Consider the following 21,593-nt stretch of genomic DNA (forward strand, 5'->3'; position numbering starts at 1 on the left):
AACGAATCCGATCTTCCTACACCCTCGAATAACCAGTTTAGCCTCCCTGGAACCTTCGGGGACGAATCTAGCAGCGCGCCCATTCTTCAAAGGGGGCAAGGACTGACTTTGAAAGACGGAAATTCTAGTGACCTGGGTTCGAGACCCGCCTCTGCCACTTCCTGGCAGAGTGTTACCTTGAGTGTGTGACTTCTGTTTCCCAGCTCCTGCCCCAGCCCCAGGCTCACTTTCTCACCTGTAAAATGAGGATACATAATACCATTTTATTGTTTTCTTTTTTTTTTTTTTTTTAATTTTTTTTTTTCAACGTTTTTTATTTATTTTTGGGACAGAGAGACAGAGCATGAACGGGGGAGGGGCAGAGAGAGAGGGAGACACAGAATCGGAAACAGGCTCCAGGCTCCGAGCCATCAGCCCAGAGCCTGACGCGGGGCTCGAACTCACTGACCGCGAGATCGTGACCTGGCTGAAGTCGGACGCTTAACCGACTGCGCCACCCAGGCGCTCCCCATTTTATTGTTTTCGAAAACGTGTGTTCAATGCCACAAGAGCCAAGCATTTTTGAACAACAGGGAAATTAAGAACCAGAGCAGCGAAAGAATTTATGTAAAGGCAAAGCGAGGATGCCTGTTTTCAAATCCTGGCTCCAACAGTCACTTTTGGGATGATCTTTCCCCACAGTCTTGTCTCCTCAGAGCCTCAGTTTTCTCATCTGTAAAAAGGTTAGCGTTAATAGTTTTCTCGCAAGACTGTTATGGGAATTTTTACTTATTTATAACAACATTTACATTTGTACGCTTGCTTTGTGCCAGGTGCTGTACCTGCCAGTTTATACCCCAACTCCTGTGAGGTAGGGATCATCATTTTCCCTTGCACAAACAGGAGAACAGAGGCACAGAAAGACAAAGTAGTGAGTCCAAGATCACACATCTAAGTTGTGTAGATTTGAATTCAGGCCTACTTAACCTAAAGCCTGGACTTTGGTTGCCTACAGGGCAATATAACTTGTTTAAGGCTGTGGGTGTTGGAGAAAGAGCCAGAAGTTGAGTATTTCCTCTAAATCAGATCATATCTTCCTCTGCTCAGAACCCTCCCTATCCCACTTAGGGTAAAAGCTGTAGTCTTTACTGTGCCTCACGATGCCCTAAGTGATCCGGCTCTGGTTACATCCCAGACCGGCTCTCCTCTGTCTTTCCCCCTCACTCACTATGCCCATCAGCCTCTTTGCTATTTCACTGAGATATTTTCCACCACGGGGCCTTTGCACTGGTTGTTCTCTCTTCCTGGAATGTTCTTCCCTCACATATTCCGATAGCTCCCTCCCACACCTCTTTCAGGTCTTTGTTCAAATGCTACCTCCTCAGCTACCTCCTCAGCGAGGTCTTCCCTGACCACCCTGTTTAAATTCAAAATTTTCTCTCCACTCCCTGCCTCCCTTCCCTGGTTTATTTTTCTCCTTAACACGTATCACCTTACTAAATATACTTACTTATTTTGTTTATTGTCCCCTCATTGGAAGCCAGCACCCGGAGGGCAAATAGTTTTTCCTGGACTCTTCCTTTTGTGGCCCCTAGAAAAGTACATGATAAGTGTTTAAGAGAAATTTTGGAAAGAATGACTTTTCCATAAGAAGTTTCTCTCATGTATAGAGCTTTTGTTCCGTACCAGGTCCTGTGCCAACCTCATTACAGACGCTATTTCACTGCATCTCTTTCTCTAACACAGAGCAAGAGAGGATGCTACAGCCCCATTTGACAGATGGAACCCTGAGGCTGAGAAATCGGCCAGCCTCTAGCTGGTCTTTGCTGGTCACCGCCAGGCTATTTGATATGACCCCGTAAATGTGAACCATGTGGCACCGGACTTCACACTATCAGCCACAGTCCTGTGGCTATTGTCATAGGTGCTTTTTATATATTTTTGCCCCCAAGGGTGAGCTGTCACCCAGCTCCTGAGTCAGACCCTTACGTCTGGAAGGTGATGGGGGTGTTTTGTCTTGAAAATGAGTCATCTGGGGGTGGGGCATCGGGCACAGGCCCAGGGCTCTAAAATGAGTCATCTCTTCACAGACCAGTGAAAAATCATAGCAGGATCCCCCTAACAAATCATATAGGCTGGGAAGATGAAGTCCAGAAAGAGGGCTCACATAGCACAGGCACAGAGACAGGGAGGTCTGATTCCCGACAAGAGGGGTTAGAGAGTGGGAGGGGAGGGTTCTGAGAGGGAAGAGTCACATCGCTCCTTCTCCCAGCCGTGGGAGAGATGCCCCAGCCAGCTGCTTCTATTCCAGACTGTGAGGAGGGGTGAGTCAGCCTGTTGGGGGGGGGGACAGGCTTTAAGCCTGCCTGTATCCCCAACCCCACCCCCCAACACACACCCAGATGGACTGGAAGCTGGTTTTCTGGGATGCCAGGGCTCCTGACTCAGCACTGGGAATCTTGGCTGAGTGTGTTCTGGGAAATGTCAGGCCTACAGGAAACAGAGGGCCCCCACTCACACCATCCCGCAGGTGGGCGGGGAGTGAAGAGAGCAGGGTGTATGAGAGAACAGGGGCCCAGTGTGCAAGGGGCTGAGCATGAGCGGGTTTATGTACACAGGAGAGTTGAGAGTATGAGAGAGAGACAGTTGGCAAGCAAGGCATGGGGTTTATCTGTGCAAAGGAAGAGGCTGGGTGCCAGGTTGTGGGTGTTTGAAGCAGAGGCAAAGTGGAGGGGCTCCCAGGGCAAGGGAAATGTTTGCTGGGAAGACGTGTTCAAAGGAGACATCCAGCCTGCTAGGGGCAAAAATAAGAAGGGACATTGGCAAGATGTTCGTGCAGAGCAGAGATGCGGAGTTTGTAAAGGATGTTTGCAAAAAAGACGGTGTGGGGAAGAGAAAGGTCTGCCAAGCACACAGCACTCAGGTGAGCGGAAGAGCACGAAACGGCACGTGCGCGTTCCTGCGGTGCAGCGACAATCCCCAGCAGGCCCCAACGCCCACCCTTAGGCCCCGCCCCTCACGCACAGCGGGGTGTTCTACGTGCCAGTCAGTGAGTTGCTGCTCCGCCATTGGCTAGCTGGCCGGAGTGGGCGGGCGTGCGGAGATTCCCGGAAGCGCAAGAGGCCCCGGCGCGTAGTGGACCCGGATCCAAGGAACAGTGGGTGCTTAGCAACGGGGGGAGGTGCCCAGTAATGGACGGGGGTGGGGGGCAGGAATTGTGAGTGCCTAGCAACAGAGAGGAAGGCGGTGCCTAGCAAGAGGGGGGCTCAGAGGAGTGGAGAGGTAGCCCTGGAGGATCTGTGGGTGTCTAGCAACCGGGGAGGACCCTAGCAACGGCGGGGAGTGGGACGGGGCGAAAGTGGGTTTTCGGAGGTGCGCAGGAAGAGCTATGGGTTCCTAGCAACCAGAGAGGGAACCAGGAGAAATTCGGGGAATTATTGACAGGAGAGGAAATCTTTGGTGGGTGGGACTATTAGGGTGGACACAGAGGAATGTGAAGGCTTGGCAAAGACAAGGCAAAGCAAGGAGGGCAGTGCCAACTCCTACCCGAATAATCCCTCCTGTTCTCCCCCAGGCGATGCGGCTGGAGGTGGGGGGCTTACTGCGGGGGACTTGTGGTCAACTGGGCCGGACTGTTGGTCTGCCTTGTGGGGCCCTGGGGCCTGGGCCCCACTGGTGGGTAAGAGACTGGGGGCGGGGGGGAGGGGGGGGGATGTTCCTAGGCGGAAGAGGCTGAGGGAAGCCTTAGGGGGTAAAATAACAGGGAGGGGTCCAAAAGGGCCAGGAACCCGTGTCCTCCACTCCTTACCAATATCCACTTTTCTTGCAGGGGCCATGTGGGGGTTCTTGGGCCCAAATGTTCCATAAGGATGGGCCTAGCAGAGGCCTGGGTGAGGAGGACATTCGCAGGGCACGGGAGACTCGTATCAGGAAGACACCCCGGCCCCAGGTATCATTGTCTCCCACCTACCCAGCAACACCCCTTGAAGGCAGCTGGCCTCCCAAGCTTGGGGAAGGGTATGGCGGCAGGTTGGTTGGACTCCCTGGGCACCTTCCCACCCTCAGACTTTCTCCCCATTTCCCAGCTGAGCGACCGCTCTCGAGAACGCAAGGTGCCCGCTTCCCGCATCAGCCGCTTGGCCAACTTTGGGGGTAGGTGTGACTGTGGGAAATTGTGACCTAGAACAGAGGAGGCCACATTTATAGAATGAAGTAAGGGAGAGGGTGAATCAGAGACAGGAAGAGGAGTAAGAGATGGAAAGAGAAGGAAGGCAAACGCTTGCAAAACTAAGAGAAATAGAAAGGAAGGTAACATTTATTGAGAGCTTGAATGTGCAAGGCCCCATGTGCACTCGATCTCTGCACAGAAGTGATGAGTGTTAGTTTCCATTCTGTAGATGAGGAAATGGAGGCTGAGGGAAGAGAAGTGACTTGACCCTATGTTATACAGCAGGATTGTTCAAACTTCAGGTCACGATCTGCATGAAATAATTCAATGGATTGCAGCCAGCATCCAAAAGAATAGAATGGAATATGTGGGTGCACATGTAAAGGAAATTTTCGTTTCATGAAACATTACATATATTGTATATATAACATACATTTATATTATATTACATACGTATCATGTATCTATTTATATACATACCATATATATGTATGTATGTATACGTATCTACTGTTATAATGCAGGTGTCTTCTTTAGTATGGATGATGGTTCAAGTTTTAAAGATACTGATTCACAGTCTAAAGAGGGAGTCAAATGCACTGGTTAGAGCTTTGATTTCAGGCTCAAGGTTCAAGGGGTTGATTCTGCTACATCCTTGCTTTGTAACTCTGGACGGGTTACTTAACTTCTCTGAGACTCGATTTCCTTTTCTGTAAAATGGAAGTTTTTCTGTGAAACTTATCTCACGCAGGTGTGAGGACAAGATGAGGCAATGCATATAAGGTGCTAGGAATGGTTCCTGGCAGGTAGCAAGTGCTCAGAAAATGCCAGTTGCAATTATTTACAGAAATGGGGATAGTGCAAGAGGCAGATAGACTCAAGATGCCTTTAGGGACAAGGAGACAGAGGAGGCAGAGGAAATCAAAGGCTGAGAGATAACATCAAAAGGAGGGACAGAGAGAAAGAGGCCAAAACAAATGTACCATGTGGAGGTACATGTGGAGGGGGAGAGATGGAGAAAAACCAACTTAGACAAGGAGAGGCACGAAGAAGATGAAGTGTGGACAGAGAAACGGGATCATAGGAAGACAGAGAGACTCAGGGGGATCATTTGGGGGCCTTCTTACTCTTGGCTGCACACTAGAATCATCCAGGATGCTTAAAAAATATATATGAGGGCACCTGGGTGGCTCAGTCAGTTAGGTGTCAGCTCAGGTGTTCAGCTCAGGTCACGATCGCATGGTTTGTGAGTTTGAGCCCCGCGTCAGGCTCTGAGCTGACAGCTGGGAACCTGGAGCCTGCTTTGGATTCTCTGTCTCCCTCTTTTTTGCCCCTCCTCCACTTGCACTCTGTCTCTCTGCCTCTCTCAAAAATAAATAAAGCATTTTTAAACTATGTGTGTGTATATACACACACACACACACACACACACACATACATGAATTCCAAGGATCATCTCAGGCCATGATAATGGGCATTGTATTTGCCAAAACTCCTCACGTGACTGAGATGTGCAGCCAGGGGTGAGAACTGCTGACCCCGTAGATAGACATGGAGAGAGGGGTAGGGAAAGAGGCAGCTGTACCTTGAAGGGAACCCCAGGCAGGGAGAGAGTAGGTAAGAGACTGAGTTGGGGACAAAGACAGACAAAGAGTTGCCAACAGAAAGCTGGGAGACAGCTTGCTTAGGGAGAGGCTGAGCACAGACAGGGGATCGGGGGAGAAGCCCGGGGCAAGCAGGTACCCAACCTTCTCTCTTACTCCCCAGGACTGGCTGTCGGCCTGGGATTGGGAGTGCTGGCTGAGGTGGCCAAGAAGTCCCTGCCAGGAGGACATCTACCATCAGGTGAGTGAGCCAACTGCCTGGTTCAGACCTTGACCTTGCTATGTGACCTGGCACAAGGGGCTTCACCTCTCTGAGCCCCGGTTTCCTCCTCTGGACAATGGATGATGTCAATGATGATGATGTACCCACCTCTTCGGGTCATTGTGAAGACGCTTTCAGGGTCATGATGGGGAGAAGTATATCATGTGAGAAAAATAGGAGTGTCAGGGGGTCTGTGGTCAACAGAGATAGAAAGAGAGGTGTTGAAATTAGCCCTGGTGGCTAAGATTCCACCAACAAATCAATGTCTGGAAACAAAAATGGGGGTAGATGTTCTGGATTAAAAAGGGACTAAGGCCACAGTAACTGACAAATGAAATGTGTGACCCATAATTGCATGTCAGTTTGAGAAAAGTTACTATCGAAGACTTTTGGGGACAAATGGGAAAATCTGAATAGAGGTATTAGAGATATTAGAGAATTAGTGTTCATTTTCTTAGGCGTGATTATGACACTGTGATTGTGTAGGGGAATATCCTTACTTTTAGCACAGGTTGAGTGCAGCTACATGTAAATGGTCTGCAAAACTGAGTGTTTGGGCACACACACACACACACACACACACACACACAGATAAATTATGCAGGTGAGGCAGAACGTGAAAAGTTTGAATCGGGTGTGCAGGTGTCCATTATACTGTGTGTGCAACTTTTCTGTTCATTTGGATTTTTTTCAAAATAAAAAGTCGTGTATGAGTGGAGGATTAGGCTTTAGGTAAGGCCATACTGAGTCTACACGCTGTTCTGCCACTTCTGTGCTGTGTGACCCAGGGCCAGGCACTGTACCTCTCTGAATGTCTTGCTTCCTCACCTTGAAAATGAAGGCATTGGTAGTTGTCTGGTTTTTTTTTTTCCTTAATGTTTATTTTTCATTTGTGAGAGAGAGGGGCGGGGGGGGGGGGGTGGGGAGAGAGAAAGAGAGAGAGCATGCAAGAGTGGGGAAGGGGCAGAGAGAGAGAGAGAGAGAGAGGGAGACAGAGAATCCAAAGCAGGCTCCAGGCTCTAAGCTGTCAGCACAGAGCCTGATGCAAGGCTTGAACCCATGAACCATAAGATCATGACCTGAGCTGAGGTTGGACGCTTAACTGACTGAGCCACCCAGGCGCCCCAAGGCATTGGTAGTTCTTACTTCCTGGGCTAATTGTGGGGACTGAGCCAGAGAATCTACAGACACACTTGGAATTCTGCCTGGCACAGGGCAAGCCCTAGCTAGGGAAAGAGCTCAGTACATTTTTTTATCAAATAAATAAAAGCTTAATATATGCTTTATTGGGGTGCCTGGGTGGCTCAGTTGGTTGAGCGTCTGGCTTCAGCTTAAGCTATGATCTCACAGCTTGTGAGTTCGAGCCCTGCCTCGGGCTTTGTGCTGACAGCTCAGAGCCCGGAGCCTGCTTCGGATTCTGTGTCTCCCTGTCTCTCTGCCCCTCCCCTGCTCATGGTCTGTCTCTCTCTCTCCTTCAAAATAAATAAACATTAATTTAAAAAAATGAATAAATAAATGCTTTATTGAGTAATCATATAATTTCTATGTGGAGCTGTGCATGTATCCTAAGCGCGAAGCTTGGTTCATTTTCACAAAGTGGATACATCTGCTTCCGCAGAGCAAGAAACCCTAAGGCAGCAGTTCTCAAACTTTTTGGTCTCAGGAGTCTGCACACCCTTACAATTTAGGAATAGATCAACATAACGTGTTATATTCATACAATGGGATATGATTCGACTGTAAAAAGGAATGAAGTACTGATCCATGCTACGATGTGAATGAATCTTAAAACTATCTTAAGTGAAAGAAGCCAGACACAACAGATCACATATTGTGTGAGTCCATCCATATGAAATGTACAGAATAAGTAAATCCATAGAGACAGCAAATTGATGGTTTCCAGGGGCTCAGAGGGAGGCGGTTGGGAGAAATGCCGGGGGGGGGGGGCGGTGACTGCTAATAGGTATGGGGTTTCTCTTTGGAGTGTGAAAATGTTCCAAAATTGCTTGTGGTAATAGTTGTACAGCTCTGAATATATTAGAAGCCATTGAACTGTATACCTTAAAGAGGTGAATTGCACGGTTGGTGAATTATATCTCAATCTGTTAAAAAAATAGAATGAGGACCCCAAAGACCCTTTTATGGATTATATTTTTGCGTTGTATTTATGGGTATTTACTGCATTAGAGATTAAAACAGAACATTTTAAAACACAAGAATACACACACACATTCCATCAGCTGTCAGAACAATGGCATCGGGGCTCCTGGGTGGCTCAGCAAATTAAGCGTCCAACTCTTGATTTCAGCTCGGGTCATGATCTCACAGTCGTGAGATTGAGCCCCACGTCAGGCTCCACACTATGTGTGGAGCCTCCTTGAGATTCTCTCTCTCTCTCTCTCTCTCTCTCTCTCCCTCTGTCCCTCTCTCCTGCTTGTGCTCTCTCTCTCTCTCTTAAAAAAAAAATGGCATTGGGGCGCCTGGGTGGCTCAGTCATGATCCAGCTCAGGTCATGATCTCACAGCCCTGCATCGGGCTCTGTGCTGACAGCTCAGAGCCTGGAGCCTGTTTCAGATTCTGTGTCTCCCTCTTTTTCTCTGACCCTCCCCTGTTCATGCTGTCTCTCTCTCTGTCTCAAAAATAAATAAATGTTAAAAAAAAAATTACAAAAAAAAAAATGGCATCATCACAGGTCATGGAGGTTCTGGAAAACTCCACCGAACACTTATGGGAGAATGAGAATAAAAAGGGGCAAATAACATTAATATCATTATGAAAGTAGTTTTGATCTCACAGAGCCTCCTTGAAGCGTCTCAGGGGCCCTCAGGGTTTCTAGAACCACACTTCGAGAATCACTTCCTCTCATTCTCTGGAAGCTCCTATCTGCCCGCTCTTGGCCACTTCTCCTTCCAGGGGAAACCACCCTCTTGGCTTCTGACCCCCAAGATTACTTTTGACTGTTTTTGCTTTTTACACCAACGGAATCGGACAATGTATTCTCACATGTGTCTGGCCGCTTTGGCTCAACGTTCTGTTGGAGGGATGCCTCTGGGTCACTGTGAGTTGACACAGGCTGTTCATTCAATGCCGTAGGAGTCACTTTGTGACTGTTTCCAACATGCCTTTGCTCATGCAATGGACTGTCGCTTGGCTTGTTTCCGGTGGGGGACTGTTCTGAGGAGTGCTCTTTGGGAACCTTCTAGGACTCTCCGGACGCACACATGCATTTGTCTTGGGTACATACCCAGGAGAGAAGTTACACCAGGTATAGGTGTATGCTCTACTGGAAACTTCCCAGAGGGCCCGTGCCATGACACTCGTCAGCAGTGTGGGTGTTTAGGCTGCTCCTCGTCCCTGCCAACACTTGGCATTGCCTTTTTCATTTTAGCCATTCTGGGGATTATGCAGTAGTGCTACAATGATTATTTTTGTGCTTGTGACACAAATGATTATTCTCTGCCCCACAGAGAGCGGCACCCGGCCAGGCTCCAGTCCCTTCCTGTCAGAGGCCAATGCCGAGCGGATCGTGCAGACCTTGTGTACAGTTCGGGGGGCCGCCCTCAAGGTTGGCCAAATGCTCAGCATCCAGGGTACAGCGTGAGCCTCAACTCCTGACCCTTGACCTCACGTCTCCCCCACCCCCACACACCAACAAGCACCAACTTCAGATACTCCCACGGGGGCCCCTCCCTCGCCTCCTCCCTCACTGCTTCCCCTTGTCCCCTGTCTCCCAAGACAACAGCTTCATCAGCCCCCAGCTTCAGCGCATCTTCGAGCGGGTCCGCCAGAGCGCCGACTTCATGCCCCGCTGGCAGATGCTGGTGAGTGCCCGGTCGGGGAGGGCTGGTGAGGGAGGCATGCTCCACCCGCCTGACCCTCCTGGCTTCATGGCTCTACTCCTTGACTGACTCTGAGCCTCATTTTCTCTGTCTGTAAAACGGGGACCACTAAAACACGTCTCAGAGGATCGCTGAGATGACTAAATGAGAGAGTGGTGCAGGGCGCTTGGTCCAGTCCCTGGCAGGCTCAGGGCTCTGTCACGGCTCCTAAAGAGGCAGGGATGTGCCGTGGTTGGGGGCCAGACTTTGTGAGTTCAAATCCTGGCTCTGCCATGTACCGCCTGTGTGATCTCAGACATGTGGCCTGACCTCTCTGTGCCTCAGTTACCTCATCTGTGAAATGGCGGTGGTGATGGCAACCCCCACATCATAGGGTTACATAAATCAGTATAGGTAAAGCACTTAGAAAGGGCCCCTGGCACACGGTAAGTGACATGCCAGTTCTAACTGTTATTAGTACTGGTTTTTTAATTAAAGGCGATCATGTCTGTAAATAGGTTGGCACAGTGCCTGGCACTGAGTAAGTGCCCAAGACACGAGCTGTTCTTCTAATAACTGGCTAAGGGTGTGGAATCTGGATCCAGCTGCCTCCCTTCCTTCTGATCTCTGTTCTGCTCACTCACCACGTGACCCTGGGTATTACTGCCCCTCTCCGAGCCACTCTGGATAGGACCCGGCTCACAGGAAGCCCTCTGTAAATTTTAGCTCTTTTATTTTTCTTTAAGTTTATTTATTATTATTTTCATTTTTTTAATTAAAAAAATTTTTTTTAATGTTTATTTATTGTTGAGAGAGAGAGACAGAGCATGAGTAGGGGAAGGGCAGAGAGAGAGGGAGACACAGAATCCGAAGAAGGCTCTGGGCTCGGAGCTGTCCGTAGAGCCTGACACAGGGCTCGAACTCATGAACTGCAAGATCCGAAGTAGGATGCTCAGCCAACTAAGCCACCCAGGTGCCCCTTTAAGGTTTTATTTATTTTTGAGAGAGAGACAGAGCATGAGTGGGAGAGGGGCAGAGAGAGGGAGACACAGAATCGAGCTGTCAGCACAGAGCCTGATGTAGAGCTCGAACCCATGAATTGCAGGATCATGGCCTGAGCCGAAGTTGGCCGCTTACCGACTGAGCCACCCAGGCACCCCTATTTATTTATTTTTGAGAGGGAGGGAGGGAAGGAGGGAGGGAGAGAGAGAGAAGAGAGAGAGAAGAGAGCACAAGCTGGGGAGGGGGAGAGAGAGAAAGAGAGGATCCCAAGCAGGCTCCGCACTGACAGCCTCCTATGCAGGGCTCAAACTCACAAACCGTGAGATCCTGATCTGAGCCGAAACCAAGAGTCAGATGCTTAACTGTCTGAGCCACCCAGGTGCCCCTTAGTTCTTTGTCACGTTATGTTTTTCTTTTATCTTTGAGAGAGACAGAGTGCAAGCAGGGGAAGGGCAGAGAGAGAGGAAGACACAGAATCTGAAGCAGGCTCCAGGCTCTGAGCTGTCGGCACACAGCCCAACATGGGGCTCGAACTCACAAGCCATGAGATCATGACCTGAGCCGAAGTCCGACACTCAACCGACTGAGCCATCCAGGCGCCCCTTCTTCTTTATCACATTAACCTTGAGTTGATGATACAATATAGGAGTATAATGAAGGATTATTATCAGTCTTGACTTTACATAATAGCAATCCCCACAATAGCCCACATGGCCTCAGGAGTACAGGTTCAGGCCGGGTCTCTCGGTCTGCCAGCACCTGGCTTGTCACCTTTGCCAAAAGACTTAGCCTTGGTTTCCTCATCTGTAAAGATGGGTAGTAGCCAGGAGCTTAGCCTAGAGGCCAGCATGGGGTGAACGGGATTATTAACACATAAAGCGCTCAGCACAGAGTGAACTCCTTTGCCCACAACAGTGATGATGGTTGTTTCTTTTGGCCACTGTCCCCAGAGAGTTCTCGAAGAGGAGCTGGGCAGGGACTGGCAGGCCAAGGTGGCCTCTTTGGAGGAGGTGCCCTTTGCTGCTGCCTCTATCGGGCAGGTGCACCAGGGCATGCTGAGGGATGGGACAGAGGTGGCCGTGAAGATCCAGGTGAGGAGACAGGCAGGGCAGGGGTGGGCACCCCGCTGTCCCGGAGGAGTGACTCCCGCTCTCCGTCCCTCCCTGCTCCTGCTCGCAGTACCCAGGCGTTGCCCAGAGCATCCAGAGTGATATCCAGAACCTGCTGGCAGTGCTGAAGATGAGTGTGGCCCTGCCTGAGGGTGAGGCGGCGCTCCAGCCCTGGCTGCGGCGGGGAGAGAGTGGGGCTCGGGGCAGGGTGTGAGTGTGGGCGAATGTGTAAGTCCACGCGTTTGAGACAGAAGGGACACCAAGGCAGGGAGAGCCCAGAGAACCTGAGTGTGTGAGAAGAAGACGAACTTAGAGATTCTGACACAACCAGAGACAGAAGCCTATGCTGAAAGAAACAGACACACAGGGTGCCCAGAGAGGGACTGGAGGTCTGGAAAAGAGCCACAGTAGCAGGAAGGGAGGTCTGGAAAAGAGCCACAGAAGCAGGACCTCTTGCGCGCGTGCATGTGTGTGTGTGTGTGTGTGTGAGAGAGAGAGAGAGAGAGAGAGTCCTGGACACAAGATTTCGAGGCCGTGAGAACGGTGTGAGAGGCTATGAAAAAGAGAGAGTAGGTGGTGTGTGTGACCATAGAAGAGATGCCTGGGGACTGGTACACAAGCCTGTGGGAGAGGCCCCAGGAGAGACTGCAGAAGAGGCCCGTGTGAGGGCCAGACGGCAGGTGTGTGGACAGACGACGTGGTAAAAGGCATGGAGCAGAAGGTATGAGGGGCTTCGAGAGACAAACGGACAGCGAGAGAAAACGTCCCTGAGTGGAAGCCTGGGGGTGGCTGTCATGGCGGGGACAGGCCATGGCCTGCCCTGGCTGACACGGCTGCCCCCTCAGGCCTGTTTGCTGAGCAAAGCCTGCAGGCCTTGCAGCAGGAGCTGGCCTGGGAGTGTGACTACCGCCGTGAGGCGGCTTGTGCCCAGAACTTCAGGTGAGCTGAGCCCCCTGCGTCCCTGCCGCCCCCCACCCTCCCCCCCAGCCCCGGGACCCCTTGCTTCCCTCCCAGGAGGAGAGGGAAATGGATATCCCCACCCCCCAGCCGCTGGCAGCTGGAACCCTGGGGTGGGACCTGCAAACTCTTTATTCTCTTCACTTGCTCATCCATCTCTCCCTCACCCCTGCCTTGATTTACCCCCTGGTCCTCTGGGAGCTTGGGCACGCCACTTCCTCTCTCTGTCGCTTTTCTCATCTGTCGAATGGGACACATAACCACATGGAGTCAGGAGGAAGAAGGACTTGTCGACAGGCACTTAGTCATGCCACGAGATACCGTCATTCCACTGGACAAAGAATAAGCAGTCTGACAGTGATGCTGGTGAGAGAGGACAGGGCTCCAGGCCAACCCTTACATACCGTGGGCAGGGAGAGAAATTGAGATAAGCATTCAGTTTGGCATCATCAAGGCTCAATATTCCCATACAACCCCGTAATTGCCCTCCTTGCTAAATAAATGCTCCAGGGCCCCTTGGGCTGGTGTATGCCATCAGCCTTTTCCAGAATGCTCAGAGCAGCAATAGCCCCAAAGTGGTCACAACCCAAATCTACGAAGTTCATCTAGCAGGGTAGATAAATAAATGAAGGCATAATCCATCAGCGGAATATCACACAGCAGCGAAAATCAATGAACCAGCTACGGGGAACCATGTGGTGGTATCTTAGAAGCATCGTGATGTGCAGCAGTTAAAATACATTCGGTGAGACCCTCCACAGCATGGCCCACGGGTTTATTGAGCCAAGGTCTGTAGATACGGAGCAAGAGAAGGGGCAGTAGAAGACAGTGACTAGGGGCATGGGCCCTGGGCTCGGATGTGGGATTCAGTCCCAGGTCAGCCCTTAGCAGCCCGGGTGGCTGAAATCTGCATGCTTGGGACAGCATCCTCCTCATAGGGGAGTGAAGGAAAAAGGGGATTGTGCTTTAATCAGCCCAGCAGGAGTGGCTCAAATACCGGAGATTTTATAACAGGGACAAAAATACAAGTGTCAAAGTGGGGCCTTGAAGAGGACAGGATGAAGTGGGCTGGGTGAGAGCACTCGTCTGTGAGATCTGGAAGCCCCCTTCTCAGTACCCTTAGAATAAAACCCACATCATTCCCCTGGCTTTCACGACCTCCTTGCCCCCCTGAACCACCCCCTGCCCAGCCCTCCCACTGGTCCCAAGCACAAGTCTTGCTCATAATCTTTGCCTCCCAAATCTTACGTTGACACACTTACCTCAGTCGATTATGCAGTCCCGTCCCTTCCCTTCCCTTCTGTCCCAGGCAGTTGTTGGCAGGTGACCCTTTCTTCCGAGTGCCAGCTGTGATTGAGGAGCTGTGCACAACGCGGGTGCTGGGCATGGAACTGGCTGGAGGGGTCCCCCTGGACCAGTGCCAGGGCTTAAGCCAGGACATCCGGAACCAGGTATGTGGTCTTGAGGGGACAGTAGGGAGGGCACTGCCCCAGGTCAGTGCTGGCAGGGCTGGCTAGACACGTAGTCCTCCCTCTCCGGTCAGAAAGAGCTTTACAGGGGCCGACTCCGTGATGTCTGTTACTCCTCCCCACTCCAGATCTGCTTCCAGCTCCTGAGGCTGTGTCTGCGGGAGCTGTTTGAATTCCGATTCATGCAGACGGACCCCAACTGGGCCAACTTCCTGTACGATGCCTCCAGCCACCAGGTTGGTTCCCTAGGATGTGTATCAGGGTCCATGAGCTGCTGTAACACATAGTTCCCGATCATTTCAGTAGCTCAACACAATAGTAGTTATTACCCACATAACAGGCTGGAGTGGCCGTCCTCCGCACGGTGGTTCAGGGACCCAGGCACCTTCCCTTCTGTGATTGTGCCATGCCCTTAGGCCTTGCCATGCTCTCCTTCCAGTGAAAGGGGAAAGAGAAGTTAAGAGGGTAGCACCCTGCCTAACTGCTTTGGCCAGACGTGGCCCATCATTCCCTATACCATTCCATTGATAAGAACTGGTCACACAGCCTGTCTAGGTGCAAGGGCTGCTGGGAAACGGAATCTCCGCGAGGCAGTGGTTGCCTAGTGGCACCGCTTACGGAAGGCTGTTCATCATTGCCACGCTTGTCATTCACTTAGAACGCGCCAAGCGTCTACTGCCTCTTGACAGTGATGCCAAGACAACTCTGATCCTTGCCCTTCTCAGAGTTCCCAGAACAGCAGAGGGACCCGTGACCAGACAGTGATGACTGAGTAGTCAGTACCACGATGGGGAAACGTGGGCCAGAGTGGCAGTGAAGGGGAAGCACAGGGGGCTGGGGGAAGCCAGGGAAAGTGGCTGACTCAGCACGGCGTAGGCCAGGTCAAGGAAGTTTTCTCAAAGGCAGTGCCATTCAAGCTGACACCAGAAGGATGAGAAGGGGAGGGCCACCTGAAGAGCAGCGAAGAGTGTTCCTAGCAGGGGACACAGGGTGGCCGAGGGTCTGGACTGAAAGACTTAGCGTGCCTGGCTGCCAGATGGCTTTCCAAAGTCATCTGTACCCATTCTGTCCCCAGAGGGATCTTTCTAAAAACAAATCTGGCCAAGCTGTCCCTTCTGCAGCTCGCCAGCCGCCTCAAGATCAAGTCTGAGCCTTCTGCTGAGTGTGATGTGGCCCCACTGAGTCTCCAGCCTCAGTCCCCTGACACCTCCTCCCCCCCCAAGTGCACAGATACCCTGTATCCCTCCTAGGCTCAAACTGCTTGGAAGTATTTTTCTAACTGCAGGTAAGGGGGTGTGATAGGAGTCCTGACATCAGTTTACTGGGTCTCAACATCTTTTTTTATTTTTATTTTTTGAGAGAGAGAGAGAGTGAAGAGAGAGAGAACAAGTGGGGGAGGGGCAGAGAGAGGGGGAAAGAGAAAATTGCAAGCAGGCTCCACGCCCAGTGTAGAGCCCAACATAGGGCTCGATCCTACAACTGTGAGATCATGACCTGAGCTGAAATCCAGAATTGGATGCTGAGCCACCCAGGTGCCCCTAACAGCATTTTTTATTTTAAAGCCATAGAGTAGAGAATATCAGTGTGTCGCAGATGGGAGGGATCCAGAGTATTTCAGGATGCTTTTGTTTGACCTTATATTTGTGTGTGCATGGGCACTGGTGTCCAGTATGATCTGTATTTCTTACTGTGGGTTGTGATCAATAGTGTGAACCCTGCTGCCCTAAAGAAACTCTTACACATGTGTCCACGGGGCACTGTTTTTAATAGCCAGACCCAGAAGTAACCATGGTGTCCATCAGCCAGCTAAACGCCTTGTGATAGATTCACACAACGAAGTCCTTACACAGTAGTGAAAAAAAATGAATGAGCTCGAGCTGCACATAGCAACGGGGATAAATTGCAAAACCATGCTGGGCACAAAGAATAAGCTGCAGGACACCTATCATAAATGCCCTTTGTATGAAGTTTTCTTAAATGTTGATTTATTTATTTTGAGAGAAAGAGTGAGAAGGGGAGAGGCAGAGAGAGAGAGAATCCCAAGCAGGCTCTGCACTGACAGTGCAGAGCTGGACACAGGCCTCGAACTCACAAACTGTGAGATCATAACCTGAGCCAAAACCAAGAGTTGGACACTTAACCGACTGAGCCACCCAGGTGCCCCCAGTAGGAAGGAAGTTTTAAAACACACGAAGCATTACTATTTATTGCTCACACATGCCCGAATATGTAGAGAATATAGAAATTCACACATGGGAATTTCAGGAAATGATAATATAGTAATAATAACTTTAGGAAAGTGGTGGCCCTGGAGGAGAGGATGGGGACAGGACAGGCTGGGGGCCGTGGGAGGTATTTAATATTTTAAACCGGGTGGTGGGATTTGTGGGTGTTCATTTCACTTTTCTACGTATTTTATTCTTTAGATTTCTTTCTATGCCGAAAACCTGTTATTATAAAAATAAGTAGGACCAGAAATATAAAAGCCATGTCCCTTCAGGTTTTATGCAGGGGTGGATGGGAAGTGTGGGCCCAAAGCCAGGAACCCAGGGAGGCAGCCAGGCCGGGACTCTTGAGAGGAGAGGCAGGGTGTGGGAAGGGACCCGGGTGCCCCACCCCCCACCATGGACAGTGGGGGTGGGGGGTGGACTCCCAGCATCCCTTTTACCATCTCCCATTCCCAGGTGACCCTGCTGGACTTTGGTGCAAGCCGGGAATTTGGGACTGAATTCACAGACCATTACATCGAGGTGAGTCCCCCCAACTCTGGGGTCTTTGAAGGGCCAAGCCTTAAGCCCACTACTGAGGTGAGGGGGAGAAGGAGCAGTATCATGTCTGGAGTTAAGAAATCAAAAGTAATAGTAACAGTTAACAAATACCAAGCCCTTAATATGATGTCAGGCACTGCTTTAGGTGCTATACATGTGACACCTGATCTAAACCATAGTGTGTGGGGGCGGGACCATTTTTAGTCTCACTTTACAGAGGAAGTTACTGGAGCTCAAAGAAGTTAGGGATCCAGACTCAGGGAGCCTAGGTCCAGAGCCCGGGCTCCCAAACCTTGACCAGCCCCTTTCTAAGAGGCCCACAGTGGCCATCCTGCCACCTCCCCACACCCCAGGCTGTCCCAGGCCTTAGTGTTCAGCCTTACACTCAGATACCTCCCTGGCAGGCTGCTTGTGGGGGCGGGGGGCACAGCTCTCCTCAGGAAGCGTTTCCTCACTTCTGCTGCCCGTCCTTCCCACCCACTTACTGGTGGCGTCTCGTTGCCTCCAAGGCATCTCATTTATTTGTTGAGATTAGCCATTTGACCTGGGTCTTCTATTCATTTACTCATCAATCCAAATATCCTCTGACAATTCCCCCTGTACCCAGCCCTCTTCTGGGCCCACGGACAACAGCGACCAATCCAACCTACTGTCCACCTTCACAGAGCTCACAGACCAGGAGGGAACAGACAGTAAGGACCCAGAGTGGTCAGGGCTGGAATGGGGAAGCACGGGAGACTGTAGGACCCCAGAGGGGGAGGCTGGGCCAGCCTAGGGGGTCAGGGAGAGCTTCCTGGAGGAGAAGGCCTCAGAGAAGAAACCTGAAGGATGAGGAGGCCAGTCAAGAAGAGGCAAAGAGGGTATTCCAGACTGATAACATAAAAAGGCCAAGAGGAGAGAAGGGATATTCCCGTTAGAGCAGCGCTTCTCAAACTTTAGTGTATATGAGAACCCCACAGTCCCCACGACCAGCATGATCCTATTAAATGCAAATTGTGGTCTGGAGTCAGACATAAGATGCTGCATTTCTAACACACTCTCAGGTGATGTCAAAGCTTACTGGTACAGGACCACACTTTCAATAGGAAGTCCTAGAGGACCAAAAGGAAGTTCATTTCTGACTGGGCCAGCAGGTTAGGACAGAGTAGGAGCCAGCTCTGAGGCCAAATCACTCTGGGTCTGAAAAGCCATGCTTTGCAGCTTGAACTTTAATCCAGGTACCGTGGGGACCTATGGAAGGGATTTGAGCAGGGAAGCACAGAGAATTAGAAAACTCCCTCAGAATAGCAGGTAGCCTGGGAGACTGGGGGCTGGGAGCCCAGGACAGGGAAGAAAGGACAAGGCCCAGGGCTCTGGCTTGGGGACTAGAGGATGATGGGGCCACTGGTGACATAAGGACAGGAAGGAGGGGCTGGTAATCCCCCCCCCACACACACACACACACATACACACAGGCCCCTTGGGCCCTCTCTCAAGGCCACTGGAGGCACAAAGCTGAGGCCTCTCTCTGTGTAGTTGGGACATCTTGTGTGTCCCCCCATTCTCCCCCAGGGCTATTGGCAAGGCTCTCCTCCAGTCTCTCCAGCCTTTTCCAGTTTAAAAAAGCCCTGTCACACCAGTCCCTGAGGACCACAGGCCTGACAGATGGCCAGACAGGCTCGGGCAGGGGGGACTGAGACAGACTAGAACTGCCACATTTAATTCCATATTCCCCTTCCTCCCGAGAAAGTGGTTCAGATTTCCACTCCTCGCCTTGCTATTCCCCCAGTCAGCCTTTGTCCTTTTCTGTGAAGTAGGGACCTTCACATGCACCTCTTAATAATGGTAGCTCATCATGGTTATGGCTCTTTCTACAGGCAGGCTCAGTGCTAAGCACCCCACAGATCCCACCTCCTTTGTCCCTGCAGCCACCCATGAGGAAGACACTTTCATCATCCCCACTTGACAGATGAGAAAGTGGAGGCCCCAGAGCAAAGCGACTTGCCCAGAGTCTCTCAGCCAGCAAGTAGCTGGGATGGAGCCCAAGCAGGCTGGCTCTGGATTCTGTCTGTCCGCGCCCTCAACCCCTGTTCTCCCCACGTGCACTCACGTCTGGCGAGGTGCCTAGCTCCGCACACTAATTTGCCAAACAAAGGTTCACCAAGGATCTCCTGAATGCCAGACCTTGTGCCACATGGGACTAAGCACAACCGGGATTCCCGTTCTCTTGGGGCTCCAAGCCCCTGTAGGAGACAGACAACTAGGCAATGACAGAGATGGCCCCATGGCAACCTCACATGCAGGTCTGGGTCATGGTCACATCCTTGTCCAGTTGAGTGTGTGGACCCACAAATAGCACTTGACATTTACTTCCCTCTGGCTGTTTCACTGTGGTAATTTCCAGGCAGGCACTATGTTCCAGGCCAGGTGGGTAGAACCCCTGACCACCCCCACCCCCAGGTTCTGGAACGGTCTTGAGGGAGATATAGATAGGGGCAAGGTGAGGAGGGAGCAGCTTTTAGGGGAGAGGGCTTAAGTAGACGAGAATGCAGGTGGGTACAGGGAGGGCCAGGCTTCTAGCTGGTTCATCTCCAGTTTTCAAGAGCCCTCCTTGAACTCCACTCCCTTGGCCTTTGACTTTCTGATGAACACCCATTTCCCAGGTGGTGATGGCAGCAGCCAATGGAGACAGAGACCGGGTCCTGCAGAAATCCCGGGACCTCAAATTCCTCACAGGCTTTGAAACCAAGGTTGGGAAACACTTGGGGGGCGGGGGTGGGTTGGGAGCTGCTTATCTGTACTGGGGGGGCTCTGGGGAGGAGTGGGGGAATGAGGGCTACTTGGCTACACAGAAACCCTGGGGAAACGCGCCCCATTTATCTATTCTAGAAGGAGGGAGTGGGGGACTGCTAGTGGGTACTGGGGGTGGGGAAATGGAGGCTGTTTCTCTGTTCTAGGGACTGAGGGCTACTTTTCTATTGGAGGCTCTGAGAGGAAGTAAAGAGCCATTTGGGGGAGGCCTAGAGGTTCTGGAAGGAGTGGCAGATACTTAACACTCCTCAGGGAGTAGGGGGCTTGTGTTTATACTTGAGACTATGAGGGAGATGGGTTAAGTGGGGGGCTGTATGCCACACTGCGGGTCTCTTGCTTTCCCCGTCCATAGGCATTCTCGGATGCCCATGTGGAGGCAGTGATGATCCTGGGGGAGCCCTTCGCCACCCGGGGCCCCTACGACTTTGGGGCAGGTGACACTGCCCGCCGAGTGCAGGGCCTCATCCCTGTGCTGCTGCAGCACCGGCTGCGCCCACCGCCGGAGGAGACCTATGCCCTGCACCGCAAGCTGGCAGGGGCCTTCCTGGCCTGCGCCCGCCTCCGCGCCCACATCGCCTGCCGGGACCTCTTCCAGGACACCTACCACCGCTATTGGGCCAGTCGCCAGGCCTAGCCTCTGCCTGCAGCCTCCTGACCAGAAGGGACTTGGGGTCAGACCCTTTAGATGGCCTCCATCCTGTGATTCTGGCCCCAAAGCAGGCCATCCACTGCTGTGATGCCTCCTTTCCATTCCCCTGCAAGCCTGGGGACCATCCGGTCTGATTTCCCCATCTTGCCTAGCTCCCTTCCTTGGGGCTGGGGAAACCTCCAGCTAGGGAACTCCCAACTTCACACCCCCATATCCTGATCTTCCCACTCCCGTGTGGGCACCCAGGAACTCTACGCCAGGGATTAATTTATTTTTGCCAACGTTTAAGAGCCTTAGGCCCTCTGCACCCAGTCATGCAGATCCAGACTCATCTAGATGGGGAGCCCCACACCTCTGGGTCAGGTCTCTCACGGATCTGGCCAGTGAAAGGGGAGGAGCGGTGGCTGGTGGAGGCAGCCCTCACCTTTGCTGCCCTCACCCCTCCACCAGCTGCGTTCTCCCGGGCTCCATCCTTTCTGTGTGTTGGGAGGGGGTAAGGGAGGGTGTTTGAAACTTCAGTCAGAATAAAAGTGGCTGTCCCCTTCCCGGCTCTTTTCTCTGCGCTGGGTGGCGGTGGGGGTGGGGAGGAGCTCTCAGCCAGCCTCCAGGTGCAGATGGCCAGCCCCCTCCCATCCTCTGGTCTGAAAGCCCCAGCCCTGCCTGGGCCATCTGTTGCCGGGAACCTCCTTCTACCCATTCCCTCCCACTTGCCCGCCCCCCCCTCCCGCACGTGCTGACCACCTGCTCGAAAAGGCCAAGGCAGCTGAGAAGGCCAGCCCTCCCTGTCCACGTCCTCCCCCCCCCCCCCCCCCCCCCCCCGCCCCGGCCACCTCCCAGGCCCCTCGCTCCCTCCCCTCGGCTCCCAGCAACCTCGCCTTTGCTAATGGGCCGTAATGCCCCTGCCAGCTGCTTTGCCAAACCCACAGGATTGAGTGGGAGCTGGGGTGCAGTGGCGGCCAGAACCGCGCCCAGGTCCCAGCCCCGCGCCCCCGCCCCCAAAGCCGAAGGGCTCCCGCAC

At 52.0% G+C, this 21,593-nt stretch overlaps 1 protein-coding gene and 1 long non-coding RNA gene across 7 annotated transcripts; one reads left to right on the plus strand and one right to left on the minus strand.

Moving 5' to 3' along the window:
- Positions 1–577: 577 nt before the first annotated feature.
- On the minus strand, positions 578–6,291 carry LOC122234063. Of its 2 annotated transcripts, XR_006211784.1 has the most exons (4): positions 5,896–6,291; positions 3,788–3,865; positions 1,490–1,570; positions 578–712 (listed from the first exon to the last, which is right to left on the minus strand). It is a non-coding gene; the product is annotated as an uncharacterized LOC122234063 (long non-coding RNA). The 2 variants fall into 2 exon arrangements; XR_006211783.1 differs by lacking the exon at positions 5,896–6,291 and having other exon boundaries at positions 3,788–3,875.
- On the plus strand, positions 3,060–21,111 carry COQ8B (coenzyme Q8B). Of its 5 annotated transcripts, none has more exons than XR_006211782.1 (15): positions 3,060–3,136; positions 3,554–3,658; positions 3,809–3,928; positions 4,065–4,131; positions 5,915–5,992; positions 9,481–9,603; positions 9,749–9,834; positions 11,784–11,924; positions 12,013–12,094; positions 12,788–12,881; positions 14,209–14,350; positions 14,497–14,604; positions 15,490–15,653; positions 17,053–17,118; positions 19,779–19,802. XR_006211782.1 is itself a non-coding variant. In XM_042968847.1 (15 exons), exons 2-15 carry the CDS (start codon positions 3,557–3,559, stop codon positions 20,558–20,560), a joined length of 1,578 nt encoding a protein of 525 aa, XP_042824781.1. In that variant the 5' UTR covers positions 3,060–3,136; positions 3,554–3,556; the 3' UTR covers positions 20,561–21,111. The 5 variants fall into 5 exon arrangements, 4 of the variants coding, with proteins under 4 accessions (XP_042824781.1, XP_042824782.1, XP_042824784.1 ...); XM_042968847.1 differs by lacking the exon at positions 15,490–15,653 and adding an exon at positions 20,279–21,111 and having other exon boundaries at positions 19,779–19,865; XM_042968848.1 differs by lacking the exon at positions 15,490–15,653 and adding an exon at positions 20,279–21,111 and having other exon boundaries at positions 3,069–3,140; positions 19,779–19,865.
- Positions 21,112–21,593: the final 482 nt, after the last annotated feature.

The sequence above is a fragment of the Panthera tigris genome, chromosome E2 (genome assembly GCF_018350195.1).
Source record: "Panthera tigris isolate Pti1 chromosome E2, P.tigris_Pti1_mat1.1, whole genome shotgun sequence".
Taxonomy (NCBI): domain Eukaryota; kingdom Metazoa; phylum Chordata; class Mammalia; order Carnivora; family Felidae; genus Panthera; species Panthera tigris.